The sequence below is a fragment of the Aedes albopictus genome, chromosome 2, assembly GCF_035046485.1.
Source record: "Aedes albopictus strain Foshan chromosome 2, AalbF5, whole genome shotgun sequence".
Lineage (NCBI taxonomy): Eukaryota > Metazoa > Arthropoda > Insecta > Diptera > Culicidae > Aedes > Aedes albopictus.
The window spans coordinates 55,512,435-55,538,730 of NC_085137.1; the positions used below are offsets into that span (position 1 = coordinate 55,512,435).

The 26,296-nt window shown below is 42.8% G+C and overlaps 3 protein-coding genes across 5 annotated transcripts in view; all 3 read right to left on the minus strand.

Moving 5' to 3' along the window:
* The window catches only part of LOC115265584 (calcitonin gene-related peptide type 1 receptor), a 352,478-nt gene that overhangs the window by 80,099 nt on the left and 246,083 nt on the right, over nt 1–26,296 (minus strand). The gene's annotated exons all lie outside the window — the stretch shown is intronic.
* On the minus strand, nt 18,353–21,010 carry LOC115270415 (uncharacterized). 3 transcript variants are annotated; one of them, XM_062849704.1, is made up of 3 exons: nt 18,624–21,010; nt 18,492–18,562; nt 18,365–18,434 (listed from the first exon to the last, which is right to left on the minus strand). In XM_062849704.1, the coding sequence occupies exon 1, from the start codon at nt 20,607–20,609 to the stop codon at nt 18,726–18,728; it is 1,884 nt and encodes a 627-aa protein (XP_062705688.1). In that variant the 5' UTR covers nt 20,610–21,010; the 3' UTR covers nt 18,365–18,434; nt 18,492–18,562; nt 18,624–18,725. The 3 variants fall into 3 exon arrangements, with proteins under 3 accessions (XP_062705686.1, XP_062705688.1, XP_062705687.1); XM_062849702.1 differs by having other exon boundaries at nt 18,353–18,562; XM_062849703.1 differs by having other exon boundaries at nt 18,492–21,010.
* LOC115258970 (uncharacterized) lies at nt 21,814–25,177 on the minus strand. Its single transcript, XM_062849705.1, has 3 exons — nt 25,045–25,177; nt 24,913–24,983; nt 21,814–24,855 (listed from the first exon to the last, which is right to left on the minus strand). The coding sequence occupies exon 3, from the start codon at nt 24,757–24,759 to the stop codon at nt 21,823–21,825; it is 2,937 nt and encodes a 978-aa protein (XP_062705689.1). The 5' UTR covers nt 24,760–24,855; nt 24,913–24,983; nt 25,045–25,177; the 3' UTR covers nt 21,814–21,822.

Consider the following 26,296-nt stretch of genomic DNA (forward strand, 5'->3'; position numbering starts at 1 on the left):
AAGCCTTCATATGAGAAGTTTTTCAATACTTTAGACGTAGTTGCAAATGACATGAATCCTGAAAATCATATTCATATATATGGAGATTTCAATCAAAATTCAGTTGATTTCATGGTCGATGTAGATAATGAATCATTGTTGCTTCCTATCATCGGTGATAACGAAACATTGCAGCTCATTTTTGACAAAACCAGTCTACTTGGATTAAATCAAGTTAATCACGTGTGTAATGAACTTAATGTTTACTTAGATCTATTATTCACCAGCTGCACAGAGAACTTTCATGTAGACAAAGCTCTTTATCCCTTATGGAAAAATGAGAAACACCATATCGCTATAGAATATTCATTGTTGAATCATCCTGTCTCCACACGACCAATTGACTGCGGATTTGAATTAGCTTTCGATTTTAAAAATTGTGACTTCAATAGCATTCAAAACAAACTCAATGAAACGGATTGGCAAACTTTATTTAAAAACAATATGAATATGAGTTGTAGTGTGAACATATTTAACGAAAAGTTATTCGCCATATTGGATGAAATAGTACCGAAGAAACGTAAAAAGATGACGAACAACTCTAAAAACCCCGTTTGGTTCACGAGAGACATAAAAAAGTTAAGAAACCGAAAGCAAAAAATGCACAAAGCTTATAAAAGAAATCGTTCCACGGAGAATCTAGAGAAATATATAAACATTTGTGAGTTGCTTGATACTGAAATTAAAAACGCATACGAGAGTTACAATACGAAAATCGAAAATGACGTGAAGAATGACCCAAAAGCTTTCTTCAGTTTTGCCAATAGCAAAATGAAAACTAATAACTTTCCGTCGTGCATGGTGTTTGAAGAGGTTGTTAGTAGTGATAGTCAAGACATCTGCAATAATTTTGCCAAGTTTTTTCAAGGTAACTATATCGCATTTAATGATTCTTTCGATCGTGAATACTTCGACTATTTGCCAGAACATACAAGTAATATTTCAGTCAGCTCTATCACAGTGCAAGAGATCTTAACTGCATTAGAAGGGTTGGATTCTTCAAAAGGACCAGGGCCGGATGGAATACCTCCTTTCTTTTGAAGAAGCTCGCTACCTCTTTCGTTAAGCCCTTGTTTTGGCTTTTCAATAACTCCCTTGCTAGTGGTGTATTTCCATCGCAATGGAAGCAATCGTTTCTAATACCAATCTTTAAATCTGGAAAGCGTTCCGAAATAAAAATTATCGTGGAATTGCAATTATCTCATGCATTCCAAAGTTATTCGAATCCATTGTAAATAAAAAAATATTTAATCAGGTCAAAAATGGTATTACAAATAGTCAGCATGGCTTCTTTAAATCTAGATCCACAACTACTAATTTGCTTGAGTTCGTGAATTTCACTTTTGCTGCTATGGACCGTGGAAACTATGTCGAGGCGTTATACACTGATTTTACCAAAGCATTCGATAGGGTTGACATCAAACTATTGCTTTTCAAACTACAACGCACGGGATTTTCAAGTGAACTTCTGACATGGATTGAATCATAGTTATCAAACAGAATACAGTCAGTTCAGTTTAAAGGAAAGATATCTAATCACGTCAATGCTACATCTGGTGTTCCACAAGGCTCACATTTAGGGCCCTTACTTTTCATTTTATTTGTTAATGATGTAACTCTCATTTTAAAACGACTAAGAGTTCTGATTTATGCTGACGATATGAAGTTATATATGGAAATATTGAACAAGGCAGATTTAGTAGAATTTCAACGCGAGGTTGATGTTTTTCATAATTGGTGTCTAAAAAGTCTACTTGATATAAATGTCAAAAAGTGTTACATAATATCCTTTACAAGGAAGCGCGAGCCATCAAATTTCAACTGCTTGCTGGGCAATGAACAAGTGGTAAGACCAGTGAAGAGAATTGTCAGACAAAAGAGGCCCAAAACAAGCAACAAAAAGACGCGGCGATTACTCTTTATCCCAACTGGTAACAGATAAAGACATGATCTCGAAAATTTTTGTTGCAGACAAAACGGAAGCTGAATTTGTTGCGTACTTTTCAACTCGTGAATAATCAATATTTACCAACCCAAAATCGAACCATTTTGGCGATTGATCTTCAGCAGCGTTGCAGTGTTTACCGACTCCAAATTACCGCTCGAAAATCATAATGCAAGCCTAGAAAATCGCTAAACTCGTGGTGAACGATCTTTGTCTTATTATGTTCAAGTTGGGACAAACCTACAGTATGCGGCAGGAAAAAATGCGAAAGTGTTTTTCAACTTCAAACCTCATTTTCGTCCATTTGACATTAACCAATCTATGTTTCAACGTTCCATGATCTATAATAGGCTAGTTTTCTGAAAAGTTAATTAAAAATTTTCCCATTTTGGTCACTAACCTTTACAGGGCGGCGCCTGAAGATGAAGACAACCAGAATTTTCAAACCGCAGAAAATCACACAGGTCGCTAAATTTCGCATCTGATAAAACAAAATTTTTAATTTTCTCTACAATATCATCAAATATATGTACTTATTTCATCTGGTATGTGAAACTACATGGCTCTGGATCAGTGTGGTCTGGTTGTTCATCGAATTTGAGCTAATTTTGTTACTGTTATAGTCATTTTGTTTAATGACCATTGGGCGCGCAGTTTATTATTATCCGCTTATTAGGCCTACATTATCACATGTTAAACATCAAATATGTTCATTTTTATTTTTCAGTGCTAGAATAAAGACATTGACTGATACACTGTCATGAAAAAATAGTCATATATATCCCATATTTAGCGTGTAATAGTGCCTTGAACTTTTCGCATTTTTTCCTGCCGCACCCTGTATGTCGCATTGGGTAGAATGTCGCAACAAATTCAGTTTGCGACATTGTCGTTGTTGTTGCGCGATGGTTGAATTTTGATTCACTGGGTAAGACAAACCAAAGTAAGAGATTTAGGTGTATTACTAGACTCTAAGCTTTCCTTTGTTGATCATTACAATTCAGTTATTCATAAATCTCAAAGTATGCTTGGCTTTATTAAAAGATTCAGCTATCATTTCAAAGATCCTTACACAATAAAGACTCTATATGTGTCATATGTGAGATCAATACTAGAATATTGTAGCGTTGTTTGGTCTCCATATCAAGATGTTCATTCAAATCGTATTGAATCTGTACAAAAACAATTTTTACTCTTTGCTCTAAGAAAACTAGGATGGGCATCCTATCCTCTTCCGTCGTATGAGTCCCGGTGCTTGCTTATCAATTTAGAAACTCTTAAGAAAAGAAGGGAAATTGCATGTATAGCTTTTATAAACGATCTTATCTCACAACGCACTCAATCGGAAGATTTATTAGCGAGCCTAAATTTGTATGCTCCATTTCGCTCTTTAAGATCACGTAACATATTTCAGCTCAAATCGCTACGAACTTCATATGCAATAAACGGACCAATGAACTCATTAATGAATATATATAATAAATACTGCGAAATAATCGATTTAACTATGTCAAGACCACTGCTAAGGAAAGTCCTAAATGGTAGATCTAATGACACATAAAATGTTATATAAGTATCAATATCTGTAAATTTATACATTAAGCTTGTAGTCTACAATGATTGACGAAATAAATAAAAATTTAAACGTGTAGTAGTTCTTCCAAGAGTATCTTCAAAACATCCTTCATGTGTCATTGCAAAACCATTCCCAGTTGTGCATTTGGACGAGTCGGACGTGTGCTCCGTATCTCACCACGCGATAGACCTCGTATAAGTGGAGTTTTTTCCCCCGCAAGTGCGGAAGGTTTTTTATATCGTACGTTTTCCTGCTTGTGCGAAGTGTAGTGTCGCAAGGTGGTATCCAGCGCAACCCGGGAAGCGAGGTGCTTGCATCATCGTACATCAAAGAAGAAGCATCGCATCCAAGAAAGTCATCTTTATCGCCATCATCAGCCCCTCCGTCATCGAAGAGGACGGCGGCGACGGGTGCGAAGGCAGACGCGACGGACAGCTTTACCATCGACCTGCCTGTGATAAATATCTACCTGCTTCGGTCAGATAAGTATCACTCTTTCGATACACTCTTTTGTCCGCCCAATTTGTTTTGATCGCTTTTGTCTATTGTATCCCCAGTCCACATTCGACCACGTGTTTTTTTTTGACATCCATAACAGTGGTTCCCAAACTACTGTATACGGGTAAGGGTGTACAAACTGTAAATAACAGAACAATTTTTTTTTTGTTTTTTTTTTATTAGCTATTTTTTCTTTTTTTTTCAATACCGTTTTTTTTTTGCATCCTACAGGGTGCGCTAAAATAAACATAAGAATTGAATTCGTATATTATTAGTACAAGTTTTTTTTTTTTTTGCTTTATTTTTTTTTCTATATATTATTAACTTTGTTTGGTTTACAAACCAAACAGTTGTCGTCCTAAGGAAGAAAGTGCACTGTAAATACTTTAAGGTTTTTCTCTTCCTCTTTTGCACTTTTGAGTTATTTTCCATAAATTTGTTTCCACATGGACGATTCGATTGGAGGCGAAACGCCTCCCAATGATATCATTGCTCGTACGCGGTTTTATCAGCCATCTTCGCCTGGACCTTGGGTTGTCTATTTCCGGCGCAAATGCAAACCATTGAATATGCTTTCGATTTCTCGAGAGCTGACGCGTAAGTATCCTGGGACCGTTATTCACCAAGTGAAAGCATCCAAGCTGCGTGTTACCGCACCTAGCTACAAAGCAGCAAATGAAATTGCTCAACACGAAGCGTTTACTGTTGAATACGCCGTCTATGTGCCAGCACGAGAAGTGGAGGTGGAGGGGAAGATCCTCGACGAAATGCTGACATGTGAGGACATCAAGACCGGCTTTGGTCGATTCAAAAATAGGTCAATTCCTGATGTGGCTATCCTAGACTGTAAACGCTTATCTAAGGTTTCCATGGCAGGAAATAAAAAGGTGTACTCGCCTTCAGCGTTTTTTCGAGTGACTTTTCCAGGTTCCGTCCTCCCGGAATTTGTTGTAATTGATGGTGGTTTTTACCCAGTGCATCTTTTTAGGCCGAAGGTTTTTAATTGTACCAAATGCAAGCAGTTTGGTCACAGTGATAGCTTTTGCGACAACAAGCCCCGTTGTGGCAAATGCAACCAAGCTCATTTGGAGGACTCTTGCACACAGGAAGCGGAAAAATGTAGCTACTGTGGTGGAGATCCACATGACTTGCAAGTTTGCCCGGCTTACAAAAGACGCATTCGAAATGAGAGTCGCTCTATCATAAGGCGCTCCAAACAGACATATGCGGAGATGGTGAAATCTTTTAAAACACCAGATTCCGTGTCTGAATCAGCTGTCCCAGTTGAAAATCCCTATCAGGAGTTGTCTTCCGATGATCAGGACGATGGCGAAACTGATGAGGGTAGATCTCTTTCGGAGGTACACGCACCTGGAAAAAGGAAGTCATCATCTTCCCCGGGATTGCGCCGAAAGGTCTTTTTAAAGTCTTCCCTCAAAAGTTTGCCTAATGTTAAAGGAGACGGGGTAAACTTAAAAACTCCGAAGAATCAGGTTCCTTCAGCTTCAGATCCATGTTGTAGCAAGAACCTGTCACCCCCATCTCCGCCTGTTAAATACACTTCAAAGAGAAATAATCGACAAGGTAGCAAGAAAAAAGCTACCAAAGTTCCTCGCAGTTCAAACAAGCCTCCTAGACCCAAGCGAGGACTGTTTACTTTTAGGGTTCTCGTGGATCGCTTATATGATGCCCTCAGCCTTCCAGAAACATTTAGAGGCATTATTGATATGTTTATACCTACAGTAGAAGAATATCTTCGGAATCTGACACAATCATGGCCCCTCCTTGCTGCGATCATATCTTTCGATGGATAATTCATCAAGTGAGGTACAAGATATGATCACTGTGCTACAGTGGAACTGTCATAGTCTAAAACCTAAATGAGACCTGTTTAAGTTTTTGATTCACAACTCTGATTGTGATATATTTGCCCTTTGTGAAACATGGCTTTCTTCTGAAGATGAACTCAACTTCCACGATTTTAACATTATACGCCAGGATAGAGATGACCATTATGGGGGAGTTCTTTTGGGGATCAAGAAGACTTACTCATTTTATAGAATTCCAATCGCGACTCATCCTGGCGTAGAAATCGTCGCTTGCCAAATAAACGTAAAGGGTAAAGAACTTTGCGTAGCTTCCGTTTACATTCCTCCAAGAATTTCAATTAACCGCCGTCATCTTTGGAATGCGGTTTCTGCACTATCACATCCAGTTTTAATTCTGGGTGATATGAACGCGCATGGTACAGGGTGGGGCGAACCATATGACGATAATAGAGCGGCCGTTTTCTGTGATTTGTGCGACGATTTCAATTTGAACATTTTAAATACAGGTGAAGTGACACGTATTGCATCTGACGGCAAAGAAAGTCGTCTCGACCTATCACTGGGGTCAAGTTCACTATCATTCGATTGCTTGTGGAAGGTAATCGAGGATCCTCATGGTAGTGATCACTTACCCATTATAACCACCATAAAGCATAATAGTGAAAGGTCAGACCATCCAATTCAGGTTCCTTTTGACCTCACAAGGAATATCGATTGGCAAAAGTATGCAGAAGCGGTATCTTTTGGCATCGAATCATTCAATCCCCTCCCACCTTTGGATGAGTATCGATTCCTGTCTGAACTGATATATAAGAGTGCATTAGAATCACAAAAACGACGTGTTCCAAGTGCAACCTTCAAAAGAAGACCAGCCACACTAGGCTGGGATGATGATTGCATTCAGTTGTATCTTAAAAAATCTGATGCTTTCAAAACTTTTCGTAGGCACGGTACCTCAGATCTTTATCAAGAGTACGCAAAGCTCGAAAGACAGCTGAGAAACCTGCTGAAAGCGAAGAAGCGTAGTTATTGGCGACACTTCATTGAGGGTCTCTCAAGAGAAACTTCAATGACAACGCTTTGGAGAGTGGCTCGCAACATGCGAAACCGCTCTTCTTCTAATGAGAGTGACGAATACTCCAACCGTTGGATATTCAGCTTCGCGAAAAAGGTCTGCCCAGACTCAGTCCCAGCACAACCGATTTCTTGGGAAACATCCCCAAGAGACGGTTCTCTGGACAGACCCTTCACTATGCTGGAACTTTCTATGGCTCTTCTTTCATCAAACAATTCCGCTCCGGGACGCGATATAATCAAGTTCAATCTTCTAAAGAATCTCCCAGATATCGCGAAAAGACGATTACTGGACCTGTTCAACTCATTCATGGAGAACAACATCGTTCCGCATGAATGGAGACAGGTCAAAGTAATAGCTATTCAAAAGCCTGGTAAACCAGCGTCTGATCATAATTCATACCGCCCAATTGCTATGTTATCATGTTTAAGGAAATTGTTAGAAAAAATGATCCTATCACGACTCGATCATTGGGTCGAATCGAATAACTTGCTTTCAAATACACAGTTCGGGTTTCGCAAGGGCAAAGGAACAAACGATTGTCTAGCGTTGCTTTCAACAGATATTCAACTGGCCTTTGCGGAAAAGGAGCAACTGGCTTCAGTTTTCTTGGATATTAAGGGCGCCTTTGATTCAGTTTCCATAGGAATATTGTCAGAAAAACTGCACAATAGTGGACTTCCAGGAATTTTAAATAATTTCTTGTATAATTTGTTGTCAGAAAAACATATGAGTTTCAATCTCGGACAACTGACAACTTCCAGAATTAGTTACATGGGCCTACCCCAAGGCTCATGTTTAAGTCCCTTGCTTTATAATTTTTACGTGAAAGACATTGATAGTTGCTTGGAAGGACAATGCACGCTAAGACAACTTGCAGATGATGATGTGGTTTCTCTAAAAGGCCCACATGCAGAAATGCTGCAAAGACCATTGCAAAATTCTCTAAATAATCTGTCAATCTGGGCAAGAGATTTAGGGATCGAGTTTGCTCCGCAAAAAACTCAATTGGTTGTGTTTTCTAGAAAGCGGAACCCAGCCCAACTGAAACTCAATCTTTTGGGAATAGAAATCGACCAGTCTTTGACTTCGAAATACCTTGGGGTCTGGTTTGATTCAAAAGGCACTTGGGGTACCCAAATCAAGTATTTGGTGCAAAAATGTCAACAAAGGATCAATTTTCTACGCACAATTACCGGAACATGGTGGGGTGCTCACCCGGAAGACCTCATAAAACTTTACAAAACGATTATTCTCTCTGTTATTGAGTATGGCTCTTTCTGCTTCCACTCAGCAGCAAACTGCCACCTAATAAAGTTGGAACGAATTCAATACCGTTGTTTGCGTATTGCTCTCGGCTGTATGCACTCAACGCATAACGCGAGCCTAGAGGTCCTGGCAGGGGTGAAACCTCTCCAGAACCGATTCTGGGAGCTCTCGCTAAGGTTACTTATCAAGTGTGGAGTGAGCAACACACTTGTCATTGAAAACTTCGAAGAAATGCTCAGTCTGAAGACTCAATCAAAATTCATGAGAATCTATCTGTTCTACATGTCATCTGACATAAGCCTACCAAGTTATAATCCTCCCCGTGTACACTTCACTAATGACAGTTCCTCTGTTAAATACGATCTGTCCATGAAACAAGCTGTTCATGGAATACCAGATCAACTTCGATGTATATCTATTCCTCGCATTTTTAACGAAAAGTACCAACATGTCAATTCCTGTAAGAGATTCTTCACTGATGGGTCTCGCATAAATGGATCCACTGGTTTCGGTGTCTTCAATGAAAATTTTACCGCCTTCCGCAAACTTCAGGAACCTTGTTCGGTTTATGTTGCTGAGCTGGCAGCAATCAACTTCGCTTTGGGGATGATTTCCAACATGCCCGTAGACCATTTCTTCATCTTCTCGGATAGCCTTAGTTCGATTGAGGCACTCCGGTCGATGAAACCTGTAAAACATTCATCTTACTTTCTTACAAAAATAAGGGAGCAGATGGGTGCACTGGTCGAAAGATCATACAAGATTACCTTTGTATGGGTCCCCTCACATTGCTCAATTTATGGCAATGAGAAGGCGGACTCTCTCGCAAAGGTGGGCGCACAGGAAGGTGAGATCTATGATAGAAGAATTTCACATGATGAATTTTTCCATTTTGTTCGCCAGAGTTCTCTTCAAAGTTGGCAAAATGATTGGCGAGATGGCCAGCTGGGACGGTGGTTACATTCCATTATTCCTAATGTTTCTTTGCGAGTGTGGTGGTATGGTCTGGATGTAAGTCGCAATTTCATTCGCGTGATGTCAAGACTTATGTCCAACCATTACTCGCTAGACGCGCATTTACACAGGATTAACCTCGCGTTGAGCAATGTTTGTACTAAGTGCGGTTCCGGTTATGATGACATCGACCACGTAGTTTGGCAATGCCCGGATAATGACGCCTCCAGAGCGCTACTTTTGGATACCCTTGAAGCCCGAGGTAGACAACCCTTTGTTCTTGTGAGAGATGTGTTGGGGACCCGCGATGTCACATACATGGGATGTATTTTCGACTTTCTTCGCTCTGCTGGTATAAAAGTTTAATTTGCTTGTGTTTTCTTCTCCAGTTTTTTTTTTCTCTGTTTTGTCCTCTTTGTGTTACCAAGCTGCTCCTGGCCATCCGGAAAACCAAGTCCCACAACAAGTTGGTACCAACACCACAAGGAACCGAATACGCTAGCAAGATGCGATTTACCCCCGGATGAGCAGCAGTGAAACCTTTGGCCCAATCCTTACCCTGTCCATCCCTCAAAATGTGACCTTCTAACCTCGAGCTGCCACGAGTACCCTGGCTTCCACCCATTACTAACAGATATCATTAAAAAGTTATTACTCTGTATAATGTATACTATTAAGTACAAAGAAAGATCCTCGGCTCCGTAAAGCGTTATACGCGATTGAGCCCCAATTAAATGAACTAGATAAAAAAAAAATCATTGCAAAACTTATTGAAGGTTTTCTTAAAAGATTCTACTAGTACCTTTATCTGAAAATTATGCGAAATTTTTTGCAATAATTGATAACACAGCGTAACAAAAATTAACTTTTGGTCTGTCTCAAGAGCTCCTTTGATTGGTTGACACAAATATTTCCACGCTTATTGGCTTGCAGTCAAAAAAGCCCAAAATCGCATATTTTGCCCTATAAATTAAGGTATAGCGCAAAATTGTGACGTGCTGGAGCAAATCTGAGCCCGGGTTCGCATTCAGCGGCCCAAAATCTGTCAGAGACGCATAAGTTTGCTCTTGGGACAAAAAAAAATGTTGCGCTGTGTAAGATATTCGTTAAGAAATTCCTCAACGGATTTCTCCTTCAAGAAATTCTTAAATATTTTTCCTTGAAGAACATACAGAGTTCTTCTTTATTTTTTTTTTCTCTAGGAGTCAAGGAGGATTTTGAAAAAGTTTTTTTTTTCAGGTACATATTAATCCCGGAATTTCTCCTGAGATAAATTCACAAAATTACTTCAGAAACAAAAGTTAAGTAATAGCTCCTCAAAATTTTCAAGCAATAATTCTAGTAATTTCCAAATGTATCACCGGTATTTTTAAGGGATCCCATCAGATAACCCGGCAGAGATTTCTTAAGTAATTCTTTCAGGCATTCTTTAAAAATTATATCAGTAACAGGCCTGCAAAATATCAGACTCAGTGCCTGTTTTTCAGCCAAAAATGAATGACTGCGGTGGTCGGTTTCAGTTCCTCGATGTGAGAACTGACAGAGTCCGAAAGCTCCATTCGTGAGCGACCCAACAATGTCAAATCCCAATCACCCGCACACTACTCATGCTGACAGGCCATTCGTTTCAAGCGGTGGCTTGTGAGAGTTAGTGCCCTATACGCTACCACGGGTGCGGGTGAAAACACTCAACTACAGAAAATTGAATGGAAATTTAGCCCTGTCAGCTCTCGCTTTCAGCACGCTGCGTGCAAGTGTAAGTAGGTATTTCATTTCGCTCCCGTGTCGAAAAATTGCAGCTCTGATCAGTAATGTTTTGTTCAATTTTTGGAAAATCTTTTGGAGAAACCCCTTTTTTAATTTCTGAAAAAAATTCTTAAGATATTAAGAATGGTTGATCGATTCCTGAAGAAATTACTGAAACAACTTTTGAAAAAAATGCATGGAACAACATTTGAAGAAATCCATGTTGAAATTACAGAAGTAATTAAAAAAAAGCATGAAGAAAATTCAAAATGGATGTCTGAAAGAATTTCTGAAAAATAAACAGGAATATTTTAACAATCCATATATGAATTTTCTGAAGAAATTCTGAGGTATTCCTCACCTGAAAAGAACTCCCGGTGAAATACCTTACAAAACCTCTTGAGACATTTTAAGAAAAAAAAAATCCTGGAGAAATTCTAAACAAAAGTCCCAAACATTTTTTTATGAACGTCTGAAGGAATCTATAGAGAAACTCCTAGAGATACGCTTGGAGGAAATCCTGGAGGAATTTCTGGTGTGAATTTCTGCAGGAATCTCTGCAAAACTGTATTCCAGCTTTTCCGTAAGAATCCATCAGAAGGAATCCATGGAGGATTTTCTAAATCTTTCTTTAGAAAGCTTTAAAACAATACCTGGAAGAGAAATGTCATAAAGGAATATCTAAAGGAATGCGAAGAAATCTTGAGAATTTTCTTAACAATCTCCTGTAGATGTTCAGAATTCCAGATTCCTAATGTTTCTGTGAATCATTTTCTAAAAAAAATCCAAAAAGTATTTTTGAAAAAGTTCATTGAAGGTTTTCTAGATGAATGCTATGGAAAATTTCTGATTCCTCCATGAAAAAAATAGGAGAATGTCGTTGATAAATTCAAGAGGAATCTCAGCAATCTATGCTTTTTTTTAAAGAAATCCATACAGCATTTTTGGAATGCTATCCCTGCAAGACTTTCTTAAGGAGTTCTTGGAGTAATTTCTGGAGGGCATAAAGTGTAAAAGAATCTCGGGAAGATTGTGTGAATCAATTTCTAAATGATTTTTTTTAGGATTTCCTGGATGATTTTTTAAAGTAAATGTACGTGGAGTTTCTGGAGTCCCTGAAAGAATTTCTTTGAGAATCACTTGGAGAATTTTTCAGGAACTTGTGGAAGATTTCTTAATTGAATCATAAAATGGATTTCAGCAAGGGTCCATGAAAGAATTATCGACAAATTTGAGGAAGTATTTTCAAAGTATTCCTTGGAATTTGTAAAGAAAGCTCTGGGGGAAAAACTGGAGATATTTCTGAAGAAATTTTTAGTCGAATTTATAATAAAAGCCATGGGAGTTTTACTGAAAAAAATCTCTCAAAAAAATTGTTAGGATACACGCTCAATCCTGAATTGGTTGTTCAGCACTTTTTTGATGAATATATAACAGCAGAACTATTTCGGTAGCTTCGGTAATCGATTTTACTGAGGCTCAGTACACCAACTGTCAAAACATGGTGCAAAAGGCAAACAATGTAGTATAGCTGTATACAGTTGTTCTTTTTTCGTCAAAAATTTACTGAACACGGTATTCCAAATTAAGTGTGTACCCCTAGGGCAGTAAAGGAATCACTAAAAAAATCCCGAATGGCTCTCACATATTCTTTAAAGAAGAGTCCCTGCAAGAATGACAAAAAAATCCCAGGAAGATTTTCTGACAAATAATTCTAGTGTAAGGGATTTCTAGTGAAATCATTTCCAAAGTAACCCCAGTACAAATTTTTGAAAAGAACTTCTGTAACATTTTCTGAAAAACTTTGGAATAGATTCTGAAGGCATCGCTGAAAGTTTTATTGAAAAATCTCTGTAGAAATTTCTGAATAAATGTCTAAAAAAAGGAATCTCTGAACGATTTTTTTTAAGAATCCCTGGAGGAATTTCTAAGCAAATCCCTGAAGAAAATTTCCGAATAAACCCTTGGAATTTTTTTCAAGAATCCGTGAAGAATTTTTTGGTCAAAAAAAAAAAATAAAAAGTATTTCTGAAGAAATTTTTGGTAGATTTTTTAAAGGAATCTCGGAAAATTTCCGAATAAACCCTTGGAATTTTTTTTTAAGAATCCGTGAAGAATTTTTGGTCAGAAAAAAAAAGTATTTCTGAAGAAATTTTTGGTAGATTTTTTAATGGAATCTCCTATACATTCTTCAAACAAAAGCCTAGAGAAATTTCTGAATAAATATTCAAAGGAATTTCTGAAGTAATTCCTGGGCGAATATTTTAAACAATAATTTGGCGAATTTCTCTGAAATTATTTATGCAAAATCATGGAGGAATTGGTGAAGCTATTCATATCAGATTTCATAAAAGAATTCTTTGTGTAACTTCTGGATGATCTCATGGAAGACTTTTCGATTTGAGCATGAAATGAAAATGTTTCTTTCTCATTTCACGCCTCACGTAGCACTGATTACAATTTGGTTGTATTGCAAAACTCAGTAGTTACCAATTTGGGATAACGGGCCACAAGAATTTCGCACGAACCGAAAGGGCTAAGTGAATATGTTTTTCAGATCAGTCATCTCAAGAAGGAGTATCTTCAACATGGATGCAGGGGTTCTCAGGGCGTCCCAGGGGCCACAGTGGCATTTTAGGATTTCTCAGGGGATTCCAAGAGAAGTTCCAGGGGGTCTCAGGTCTCAGGAGTGTTTCAGGGGGTCTCAGTGTTGTTTCAGGGGCTCTTAAGCAATTTCGGAGAGCAGAGGCGCGTCAGGCGGTCTAAGGGGTTCTCAAAGGGGTTCAACAGGGATTTCAGGAGTATCGGAGGCGTTTCAGGGGTTTGAGACGCAGTCTTTAAAAAGCATTCACACCTTCTTCTCGGACTTTCGGTTCTTGCGAAAAAAGGCACGGCCCGTGACCCCAGCTTGAGAACCACTGAGTTTAATAATTCCTCTTCATTACATATAATAATTGATTCTTGAGACGAAGAATCTGAAAACCATTTTCACTATCTCGGTGCACTCTAGAGTCTTGTGAAATTGGCATGACCCGTGACCCCAGTTTGGAAACTTCTGAGCTTTGCAGCACCAATTTATTGTATGAAGTGCTCCTTGAAACTTGAAACGCAAAATCTCAAAAACATTCACACCTTCTCCTCGGACTTTCGTTTCTTGCGAAATCAGCATTGTCCATGGCCACAGCTTGAGAACCACAGAGTTTTGCACTTTATTGTAGTAAGTGCTGTACAATCTATGTTATTCGCAATGGGGATTTTTACGGGTGGCTTATTGGGCCTACGCCAACACTCCTGTCTCGCCGGAGGGCCATCGTGCCAGTTCTGTTTAACGTCCCAACCAACACTGGGACGACCACGCTGTTGGGGCTACCACCTTGGATCTAGCTGGGCGTGGTGCAGCGTTTCTTACTCAGCCGCTGGATGCCAGAACAGACGCTGTTTGAGCCGCACCTCCTTGGTGAACAGACACTCGGATCGTACCTCCTCAATCTAGCTGAAGTTAGAAGGACAACAGTGCCCAGGCTGCACTACCAGCTAAGCACACAACTCTTAGCTGGCGGTCTTTGTCATCGCTTGACCCGTGGAAGCATGAGGTAGGAACTTGTGAGGACCAGAGCTATATTGGACGCTCTCCTTATCGACTCACCGTTTTGCAGCCCAACAGAACAGCTATGGCAGATTATGCACGAATACGGATTCCCGGATAAACTGATACGGTTGATCAAGGCGACGATGGATCGAGTGATGTGCGTAGTTCGAGTATCAGGGACACTCTCGAGTCCCTTCGAATCTCGCAGAGGGTTACGGCAAGGTGATGGTCTTTTGTGCTTGCAATGTTGAACATGCTTTGGAGGGTGTAATAAGAAGAGCGGGGATAAACACGAGTGGAACGATTTTCACGAAGTCCGTTCAGCTGCTTGGTTTCGCCGATGATATTGATATTATTGCTCGTAAATTTGAGACGATGGCGGAAACGTACATCCGACTAAAGAGTGAAGCCAGGCGAATCGGATTAGTCATTAATGTGTCGAAGACAAAGTACATGATGGCAAAGGGCTCCAGGGAGGAATCACCGCGCCCGCCACCCCGAATTCATATCGACGGTGATGAAATCGAGGCGGTTGAAGAATTCGTGTACTTGGGCTCACTGGTGACCGCCGACAACGACACCAGCAGAGAAATTCAGAGGCGCATTGTGGCAGGAAATCGTGCTTACTTTGGACTCCGCAGAACTCTACGATCGAACAAAGTTCGCCGTAACACGAAGTTAACCATCTACAAAACGCTGATTAGACCGGTCGTCCTCTATGGGCACGAAACATGGACCCTACGTGCAGAGGACCAACGCGCCCTTGGAGTTTTCGAACGGAAGGTGTTGCGTACCATCTACGGCGGAGTGCAGATGGAAGACGGGACTTGGAGAAGGCGAATGAACCACGAGCTGCATCAGCTGCTAAGAGAACCAACCATCGTCCATACCGCGAAAATCGGGAGGCTACGGTGGGCGGGTCACGTCATCAGGATGTCGGATAGCAACCCGACTAAAATGGTTCTCGAGAGTCATCCGACCGGTACAAGAAGACGTGGAGCGCAGCGAGCTAGGTGGGTCGACCAAGTGGAGGACGATCTGCGGACCCTACGCAGAGTGCGGAACTGGAGACAAACAGCCATGGACCGAGTGGAATGGAGGCGGCTACTATGTACAGCAGAGGCCACCCCGGCCTTAGCCTGACCGGTAAGGTAAGTAAGCTGTACAATCTGTGTAATCTAAATACCATTCTCACTTTCTCATCGCACTTTAGATTCTTGAGGAATTAGCATGGCCCGTGACCCCAGATTGGAAGCCTCTGAGCTTCACTACACCACTTTATTACAATTAGTGCTCCTTGAGATATAAGAGTATTGTGTTGTTCTTTCCTGTGCATGTGCATCCATCGCTCCTGTAAGGGGTGAGTATCTCAGCATAATCGATCGCGTTGGCTTTTGTCTCGCATGAAAATCAAAATAATAGATGCGCGGGTGGTTAGTGTTCAGCATTGTGTTGTTTTTTGTTGTACATGCGAGTGTCGAAAAATAGTGTCGCACGATTGTATCTTTTTAGCGATAGGTCGACGGGTGCTCGAATGAATGATTGATGATCGGTGACCAAGCTTTTGTTTTTCTTTGAAAGATGCAGTACATTTATCTGATAGTTTAAAATCATCCTTCATATATTTACTCAACAAAACTGCAAAGTTCGTCACTTCAAGTGTCGGCCAAATTTTTCAATTAAATTTGTGTTCAAAAAATTCTCCTGTATTTTTGTGCAGTTCAGCACCTTACGGTGCTGGCCACACTGATTTGATCCGTAATTATGTGTCAGTATTTTGCCTAAGTTTGTGCGGTCCGTCACTGTTAGTGTCGGCACAATATTTTGTTTCAATATATCGATTTCATGGCAAGTAGCATATTGGTTCACCAGTCCTCTCAATTGCGAGGTGACGCAAAATCATATTCATTCCATAAACTTTAATTTAAAATGTTCATGGTCTCACCATTATTCCAAATTGTGAGGTAACACATTTGTGTGTACACTGTACGGTTGTATGGATCGCATCGCTTACCAAAGTGTATCACTGATCTATGTAACTATCAATCCCTCCCTACTAACAAAACTCCTTCCCGTGACAACTGTGGAGGGTCCAGTAGTACATACAACCTCTAGTAGCAACGGTTGTCGAACTAACATTCCTTTCCTTTCCTCGGTAGACCGTAAGGACGTGGCCAGCGCCGTTATTGACCCAATAAAGTTTGAGCTCTCGAAACGTGTACATTGAAGATGGTGGCAAATCTCAAGCCCCAACCAATTGGTTCTCTGTGCAATTTCGCTAGCTCAGGTCAATCACGGAGCAGCAACTACGAAGTGTACGGTCACCAATGCTCATGCTCATTAGTGCTCCTTGAGATATAAATCCAAAAAGCATTCATACCTTCTTCTCGAACTTTCGGTTCTTGTGAAATCAGCATGTCCCGTGAACTCAGATTGGGAACCACTGAACTTTGCAACGCCACTAAACTGTGATAAACTTCTTGAGACGCAGAATCCGAAAACCTATATCACTTTTTAATCGCACTTTCGGCACTTGAGCAATCAGCATGGCCCGTGGCCTCTGCTTGCGAACCACTGATCTGTTCAATACCACACTATTGTAACACATGTAATGCACATGCTCCTTGAGATGCAGAATCCGAAAAACATCTCACCCTCTTCTAAAACTTTCGGATCTTGATAAGTTTGCGTGACCTGTCATTGGGAACCACTAAATTTTGCAACAGTGATGGTGGTAGGACTCCTTGAGACGGACAATATGAGAAATAACTTCAAACTTTGAGTATACATATGTATCACATGTTAGTTGTTCCCGAATACCTACAACCCCAAATTACGCCCAAGAAGCTCTATTTGGGAATTACTGCGCAAATGGGGTGTGCGATTTTTTGGCATTAATGCGTAAATGGGAGGGGGTGAAATAGAGTTTGGCGAAAATAAAGTGAGCGTAAATTGGAGTTTTAGTGTACCTATATTGATGACGAAATTGCCGGGACTTGTGGCGCAGCGGTCACACGTTCGCATCATAAGCGGATGGTCATGGGTTCTATCCCAGCCCCAGAATTTCGACAGTTGTTCTCCCCCCCAAGAGTGGCTGGCACTTGACCCTCTCCTGAGCTCTTACTCGGACCCGGATAATTGGGTTTTTTAATTTACAAAAATGTACTGATTATTTGATGTTATACGAAAGCGCATCTTTTTTTGAGCCACTGATTATTTTTTTAAGATTTTTAGAGCTTTATTTTGGTATCTAAAATAAATTTTCAAGAGATTTTTCGAAATCACTTTTTGACAGCTGGGACTGAAAAACTTTTTGACAGCTCCGCCCAGCACAAAATGCTACGAGGAGTGATTCGACAAATTGTATGTATGTATGTATGTAGGTAGCCACCATCCTAGCTTGAGTCTTGCTCTGCATGCAGTTCCACTTAACAGTAAAAATTGAATTGCATTACCACTCTGAATTCAACATACCGCTGTATGAAGGGCCAAAAGGGGGTGTGGCGGACCCGTAAGTAGAGTCACTTACGCGAAATCCGCGGGATAAAGAGAATCTCCTTCCAACAGTATGATCCAACAAGGTGAATAATGAAATTCCCATTACTTGTCAAGCTTTCTACGGGATGGTTTGTTTCAAGAAGGGCGCGTCAAATCCATTGCAACTGTTGGGATAGAAGAACCCATCTACAAGGATGTTATAGTTACTTCTCACCTCACTCCGGCTGGCACTCCACTCCGTCGTACAGTTACAACTTCAATGATGCCCTGATGCACCCTCCCAACTCCATATGGTTATATAGTCAATAATCTGATTTATTATCATGATATATAATATTGAAATATGGTATATGTGGGGTTAGGCGATACCAACTCAAGAAAGCAAACTCGGTTTCTCACGGAAGGTTAGCTTCAAGCTAAAAGAGTAGATTTATTAGCGTAATCTGATTGGCATATTGAAGTAGAATTCTTACAAATTTGGTGACCTTTTCGTTTGATAGCAGGTCTGGGTCGTCTATCCTCGCACGAGTGACTAATCGATCGCCTATGAAAGTGTGGGCGTTATGGATTTCATATCATTTAGCAAAATAGTTATTTTAACTTACAGTCTATTTGGTTTACAAATTCAGGAACTATGGATCTGCGGATCGGTTTAGCACTAGGATATCAAATTATATGGAAAATATAAACGGCAAATAGATTTCGAACTAGATTAACAAATTTCGCTTATTAGCTAAAACTTTCTGATTGCTATGATGACAACGCACTTTCAGATTATCATCGAGGGTCGCAACATGACGTGTGAGACTCATGTCATGTTGGTTCACGCTGTCATTGATCGTCGTAGTGCTGTGCCGGTTAGTGTTGCCAGAGCCAGGGGTCGTGTCGGCACATACCCCCGCCCGTAAACCTTGCTGAGGCTCTGGGATTTCTGGAACACCGGGGGTAGGTTTACGCTTCTCCAAGACGTCCAGAACAGCTAACTTCGTGGCTGCTCTTCGGATGACCCCTGTCGACGTTCGCACCATCGCCTGCCGCACTCTACCATCCCGGCCAGGGTAGATATCTTCGATCCGTCCTCGAATCCACTGGTTCCTTATCTTCCCGTCGACGACTAGAACAAGATCTCCTACTTCCAGGTCCTTTACTTCCTGAAACCACTTGCATCTCCGCGTAATAACAGGAAGGTATTCCTTTAGCCACCGATTCCAGAATTCATGGGTAATGAATCTGGCCAGTTTCCAGCTGCTTCGGAGTGTTGAACGGATGTCCATTTGTTCTGCAGGGAGAAACTTGGAACCAGACGAGTTGCCCAATAGAAAATGGTTGGGCGTCAGCGCCTCCTCATCTGCGGATTCTAGTGGAACGTAGGTGAGCGGTCTGGCGTTGATCATTGATTCAGCCTCAAGCAGAATCGTCTCAAGTGTTTCGTCATCCGGTCTACGCGGTCCATCAATTATCGCTCCGATGGCTACCTTGACAGAGCGCACGAGTCTCTCCCATAAACCGCCCATATGGGGTGTTGCAGGAGGGATGAATTTCCATGTTGTCTGCGGTGTGGTAAACTTCTCGGCCATGGCCTGCTTCGTAGCTTCGGAAATCGTCTGTAGTTCGTTGCTCGTTCCTTGAAAGCATGTGGCGTTGTCGGACCAAAATTCTCTTGGAAGACCACGACGAGAGACGAAACGTTGTACCGCCATTATGCACGACTCCGTGCTCAAGGAGTGCACTACCTCCAAGTGGATAGCTCTGGTGGTCAAGCAGGTAAAGAGTGCCACCCACCGTTTCACATTGCTTCGGCCTAACTTGACGAGAACTGGACCGAAGTAATCCAGCCCGGTGAACACGAACGGTTGCACAAAGGCAGTCAGCCGCATTTCTGGGAGCGGCGCCATCGCTGGTGGTTTTGGAGCCGCCTTTGCAATTCGACACCATGCGCAGTTCTTGGCAACTTGGTCGACCAGTCGTCTCAATGTCGGGATGTCAAAGCGCTGGCGAATCTCGTTCACAATCGTCTCTCGATTGGCGTGACGAAACCGACGATGGTACCAGTCGACAACCAGAAAGGTGACAACATGCTCTTTTGGGAGAATTGCTGGATATTTTGCTTCTAACGGTACGTACGGTGCGGCTCCGATTCGGCCACGACTGCGCAAGATTCCTCTCTCATCAAGATATGGCCACTTGGTGTAGATTCTGCTGGATTTCTCTACTACGTTGTGACGGAGTTCGGGAGGACCTTGAGATTTCATAAGAATCGCAACTTCATTAGGGTACACTTCGGTTTGAGCGGTTTTCCAGAGGAGTTCTTCGGCGCGCCGCAGTTCGGCACTAGTAAGTACGCCGAGCTCTAGAGTACGACCACTCTTCTTCCGCCTGAGGTTGTCAGGGAACCGTAGTATGTACGCCACTGAGCGATGCAGTTTTGCCCATGAATTGAAGCGAGCAAAGTCAAAGATTGGATCGAAATGTGCGAAGTTGGAATGGACAGTCCGCAGTTCTTCAGTCGTTGGCGTTATCTGCCGCTGTTGCGGCCAGCTAGCCTCGGTATCGCGAAGAAAGTTTGGCCCCTGGAACCAAGGACTATCCATTGCCAAATGCGGTCCGGCACCCCACTTGGTTGCTAGGTCGGCTACGTTGAGCTTCGTCGGCACCCATTTCCATTCGGTTTGCTCCGTTTAACTTAGGATTTCGCCGACACGGACGGCGACAAATTTGTGGAAACGCCTGTGATCCTTGGAGCGAATCCACGCAAGTACTGTTCCAGAATCGCTCCAGCAATACCGACGACGAATCGAGAACTCGTGCTGGTTCTGGATGATCTCCAGCATGCGTGTCCCTAGGACGGCCGCTTTCAGTTCCAGTCTAGGGATCGAGATTGTTTTCAAGGGAGCTACTTTGGTTTTTGCGCCGACGAGTGCCACTTGTACGCCTCTTTTTGTCTCCAACCGGAAATACGCAACGGAAGCGTATGCCGACTCGCTAGCGTCGACGAACAGGTGAAGTTGAAGACTGTCAAGAATTGGAGGAAAAGGCGTGGGAAAATAGCACCGGGGAATGCGAATGTGGGCCAGTTGGTTGAAGTGACCCGACCATTGCTGCCACCGGCCTTTGATGTCGTCCGGTATTTGTTGATCCCACTCCGTACCTTTCGCCCACACGTCTTGCAGCAAGATTTTACCGTGCACGAGGAAAAAGGAGATGAACCCGAGGGGGTCGAACAAGCTCATCACCACTCTTGCGATTTCTCGTTTGGTAGGAATGTGGTTTTCGTCGAGTATGTACTGCATGTCTCAGGCCTAAAGCGTACACAAACACATCTTCGTGAGGAATCCACTTCATGCCGAGCACTGATTCTAACTTCTCTCCTCGCTCCAGGTCCAGGCTTTTTGGTTCGCATTCCGAATTTGCTCCGATTCCCTCCAGAACTTCCGCTTCGTTGGATGAGAAGTGCCGCAATGTAAATCCACCCTTGGAATGCACGAGCTTCACTTCGTTGACGACCGAGATCGCTTCTTGGACGGTCTTGAAGCTGTCCAAGTAATCGTCCACGTAGTGTTTGTTTATGATTGCAGCTGCTGCTCGTGGATACTCCCCAGAATGTTCCTCGGCGTTAAGGTTCTTTATGAACTGTGCAGAGGCCGGAGAGCACGTTGAGCCAAATGTGGCGACGTCCATCACGTACACAACAGGATGATCCGCTGGGCTGTCGCGGAACAGGAATCGTTGGGACTGGTTGTCGGGAGCGCGTATCCTTATTTGATGGAACATTTCCATGATGTCTCCACAAACGGCAATGGGAAATTAGCGAAACTGGCTTAGAACCTTTGGAAGAGGTGATAACAAATCAGGCCCTTTGAGCAGCTTGGAGTTGAAGGAAACGTTGCCCACTTTCGCCGCAGCATCCCAGATAAGGCGTACCTTTCCAGGCTTTCTCGGATTCGTAACAGCTCCTAGGGGTAGGTACCATACCCGTTCGGCATCGACTGAAGTCAATTCGGATAGACTTGCTTTGTGCGCGTACCCCTTATGCACATATTCCACGATTTGTTCTCGCACACGACGCTCTAACTCCGGTTTGCTGACAAGTTTCCGCTCCAGCGCTTCCAAACGACGTACGGCCATGGGGTAGCTATCAGGAAAACTGGGGTTGTCGGTTCTCCACAACAGTCCGGTTTCATAGCCGGATCCGACCGGCACCCGTCGCGTCGTATCCACTAGAAGCTTTTGGGCTCGCTTCTCTTCCTCGGATTCCGGAATACTACGTGACCCCGATACGCCCACATTCTCCAAGGTGAAATAATCACGAAGCTGCTCGTTTAGCTCGCGATCAGCGTCCGAAACTGCACCGACGTGGAAGCTAACGATGGCCGTACGAAATGGTTGACCAGGAATGCAGCCATAGATGCTCCAACCCAGCCTACACTTTGCACCGATTGGATCTCTTGGTCCCCCTTCACGCAGCTTCAACGGAACACACAACCGTAGATTGTCCAGCCCTATCAACAACTTGGGTTGGACGAGCTCGTAGTCTTCTAGCGGAAGACCACGCAGGTGAGGAAATCGTTTCGCCAAATCTCCATATTTGAGCGATTGTGAGGGTAGGACAAGCTGACTGACCGTGCGAGCATCAACCAACTTATGCCGGGCGGTACTACCTTTGCCGCAGATCTCAAGCTGTACGCGCTGTGATGTGGGTTCTTTTCGCTTCACGTTCCCGGTCCACTGAAGGGTTAGTGGTTCTAGCTGACCATTGGCCCCAAGCTGCTTCGCAACGGACTCCTCCAGTAGAGTGTAGGAAGAACCCTCATCGATGAAGGCGAAAATTGTTTTAGAGAAACCGTCGCTGAAGAGAACGACTGGAACGATGCGGAAGAGCGGCCACTTGCAATCCTCTGACGACACGTGGCTCGCAGACATTCCTACATTTTCGGGCAACGAGGAGGAGGTGTGGAGAAGAGTATTGTGCTTTTGGCGACACCCTTCAATGCCACACCCATTCCAAGAGCGGCACGGCCACTTGCCGTGGCTGTTCAGGCATGTGCGACACAGCCCCTTCTGCTGAACGAGTTTCCAGCGTTCGTCCACTGTCACACTCTTGAACTGGAGACATTCTGCAACTCGATGCCCAGTCCGGCCGCACGCTACGCAGGGCTTGCTATTCTTAGCGCTGGTGCCGACGGATGGCCCGCCAGATGAAGCAGGGTTTCGTTCGGTAGCATGGGTATGAACGATCCCGATGTCTCTGGATTTACGCTTATCGCCTCTCGATGTAGCTCCCAGTGTCGGAAGCTCGAATGACACTTCGCTCGCTGCAGTCACTAATCCCGACATGAAATCTGCAAAAGTTTCTAACGTTGCTAGTTGGTTCTTGTTCTTGTAGATGGCCCAATCCAATCGCAGGGATCCAGGCAGCTTTTCCACGAGCTCTTGCATCAATGCCGGGTTTGATAGATGGTTCAACTGCTCGGCGGCTTTCAAGTGGTCCACCAGATTCTGCACCGAGAGCCCAAACTGGATCAGCGTTTCCAGTCGATCATGTCTGGGCGCGGGAACCAGCTGAATCTTGTTCAATAGTGACCTAATCAAGAGCTCTGGTCTTCCATAAAGTGTGCGCAGGGTCTTGATGACGTGCGGCACACTTGCTGGTAGCAGCAGCCGGCTGCGTACGGACTCCAAGGCGTTACCCTTCAAACACCGCTGGAGGCGGACCAGGTTCTCCGCGTCCGAATAACCGCAGGTGGCAGTGGACTGTTCGAAATTGGTGATAAAAATCGGCCAATCCTCAGGACTTCCTCCGAAGGTAGGGAGATCCTTTCCGAGAACTTGCCGCGCGGCAATTTGAACTTGCGTAAGTGTGTGTGGAGTACGTGTAGTCGCCGGATCGTGACCGCTCCGTATCCCTGGGGCTGGTGGATTTCGGTATCGCGAGGGATTCGGCTGGATTGATAGCGCACCGAGATCGGGGAATAGAAGTGTTGGGTTGACGGGTGCGTCCAGTGGGTCCTGATCGACAGACTGCGTATCATCGTTGTCGTCGCCCTCCGGGGGTCCTTTCAATCCTCCAACATTCTTCTGCGAACTCAGCCACTTATCCACCTTTTCATTCGAATCCGGAATCGAACCGCTTCTGCTACTCATCGACGCTGACTGCCGGATAATGGCTTGGCGTTTCTCCAGGGACTCTTTGCGGATCTGCATCTGCTTCCGCTTCAGTTCCAGCTCCTCCTGCAGCTTTCGGTCCCGGATGACACTTTCCTCTTCGACGAGACGACGTCTTTCTGCCAACTTACGCTCTTCTTCAAGTAACTGTCGTTTCTTGATCTCCTCCTGCTCTTGAAGCTCCATTTCCATCAAGCGCTGTTCTTCCTCGACCAACTTCAGTTCTTCCTCCAGTAGCTTTGCCCGAACGCTGGAGCTCACAGTTTTCGGCGGGTCAGGAACCACTTTACCCTTTTTCGAATGCGCTTTAGAACTCGCCTTCGAACCTTTCGATTTACGCTTTTCCTCGCCCGGAGCGAGAAGGGCACCTCCGCCGGACGTTCCCTGCTTGGCCGAACACTGTTTACAGACATACCTGACGTTCGGTTGCTTCACCTCACCGCCAACTCCAGCGCATCCGAAATGCTCCCACCGTCGGCAGACACTGCACTGGACCATTTCGCTCTCTGCTGAATCGGGCCGGTCGCAGGACTGGCAGTTCCGAGGGGTCGTGTGGGGCTGGGATACCCGATCATCCATCCTTGCTATCTACCACAAATTTCTTGAAGAATGGGGGGTTAGGCGATACCAACTCAAGAAAGCAAACTCGGTTTCTCACGGAAGGTTAGCTTCAAGCTAAAAGAGTAGATTTATTAGCGTAATCTGATTGGCATATTGAAGTAGAATTCTTACAAATTTGGTGACCTTTTCGTTTGATAGCAGGTCTGGGTCGTCTATCCTCGCACGAGTGACTAATCGATCGCCTATGAAAGTGTGGGCGTTATGGATTTCATATCATTTAGCAAAATAGTTATTTTAACTTACAGTCTATTTGGTTTACAAATTCAGGAACTATGGATCTGCGGATCGGTTTAGCACTAGGATATCAAATTATATGGAAAATATAAACGGCAAATAGATTTCGAACTAGATTAACAAATTTCGCTTATTAGCTAAAACTTTCTGATTGCTATGATGACAACGCACTTTCAGATTATCATCGAGGGTCGCAACATGACGTGTGAGACTCATGTCATGTTGGTTCACGCTGTCATTGATCGTCGTAGTGCTGTGCCGGTTAGTGTTGCCAGAGCCAGGGGTCGTGTCGGCACAGTATACATAATATAATGAAATAATAAAATATTTTGTAACGAAATTTAACGGAACGGAAATAAAGTATCAATTGTAGATTATTTAAATTAATATTATTCGCTGGCATGTCCTTTCACAACCTGGCTGATAGGATAGACAATTGTTCTAGTAATAATATATTAGTAAAAGAATACAGTACAACGAATTGAAGGAATTAAAGTTGAAGAATCCATCTACAAGGATGTAATACTGTCTTCTCTCACTTTACTCTGTCAGGAAATCCACTCCATCGTCTGGATGTAAGTCCAATGATGCCCTGATGCACGCTTTCCACCCCATATAGCGATGTGTACAATATAGTATAAATAAATATGGCAAATCAATTATCAATAAAATATGGTATATTCAATAATCGGTCGGACGCATAAATGTTTCATGTTACATTCCGACATTTTTAAGTTTTTTATGTCAAACATCCTATTAAGATATGAATTTTTGAAATATTTTGCCAAGATCTGAATTTATATATATTTGACGTCAAACAAATGCGATAAAAGCCAAAGTTTATTTTGAAACTCCAATTGCGTTTTAACGTGTTTTTCTATTGAAACATTCGACATTTAAGCGTCCGTGGTCAGTGTGCTAAAATCAAATATACTGTACATATACTGTAGTGAAATAAAATAAGGTATCAATTCGTAGATAATCTGGATGTTTAAATAATATACAATTAGGGAAATATGCAACAATACATTAAATAATGAATATTAATTAAATAATTTCAAAATCCCTGATGCACCCTCCCTACCCCATCAAACTGACATAAACATATCGGGCATTACTCTCAGAGTAACTACTGATATTTTTCTTTCGGAGTTCTTCCTGCGTTTTCTCCAAAGACATTTTCGTGAAATTTCTTCCAGGATTTATACCGGGTACTCTACAAGAATTTCTCCTAAGATATCTCTCAAATTTCGACGCGGAA

Coding starts and splice junctions, on each gene's coding strand:
- LOC115270415 (XM_062849702.1), bottom strand. CDS start 20,609: ATGGATAGTCCTTGGTTCCAGGGGCCAAACTTTCTTCGCGATACCGAG.
- LOC115258970 (XM_062849705.1), bottom strand. CDS start 24,759: ATGGATGATCGGGTATCCCAGCCCCACACGACCCCTCGGAACTGCCAG.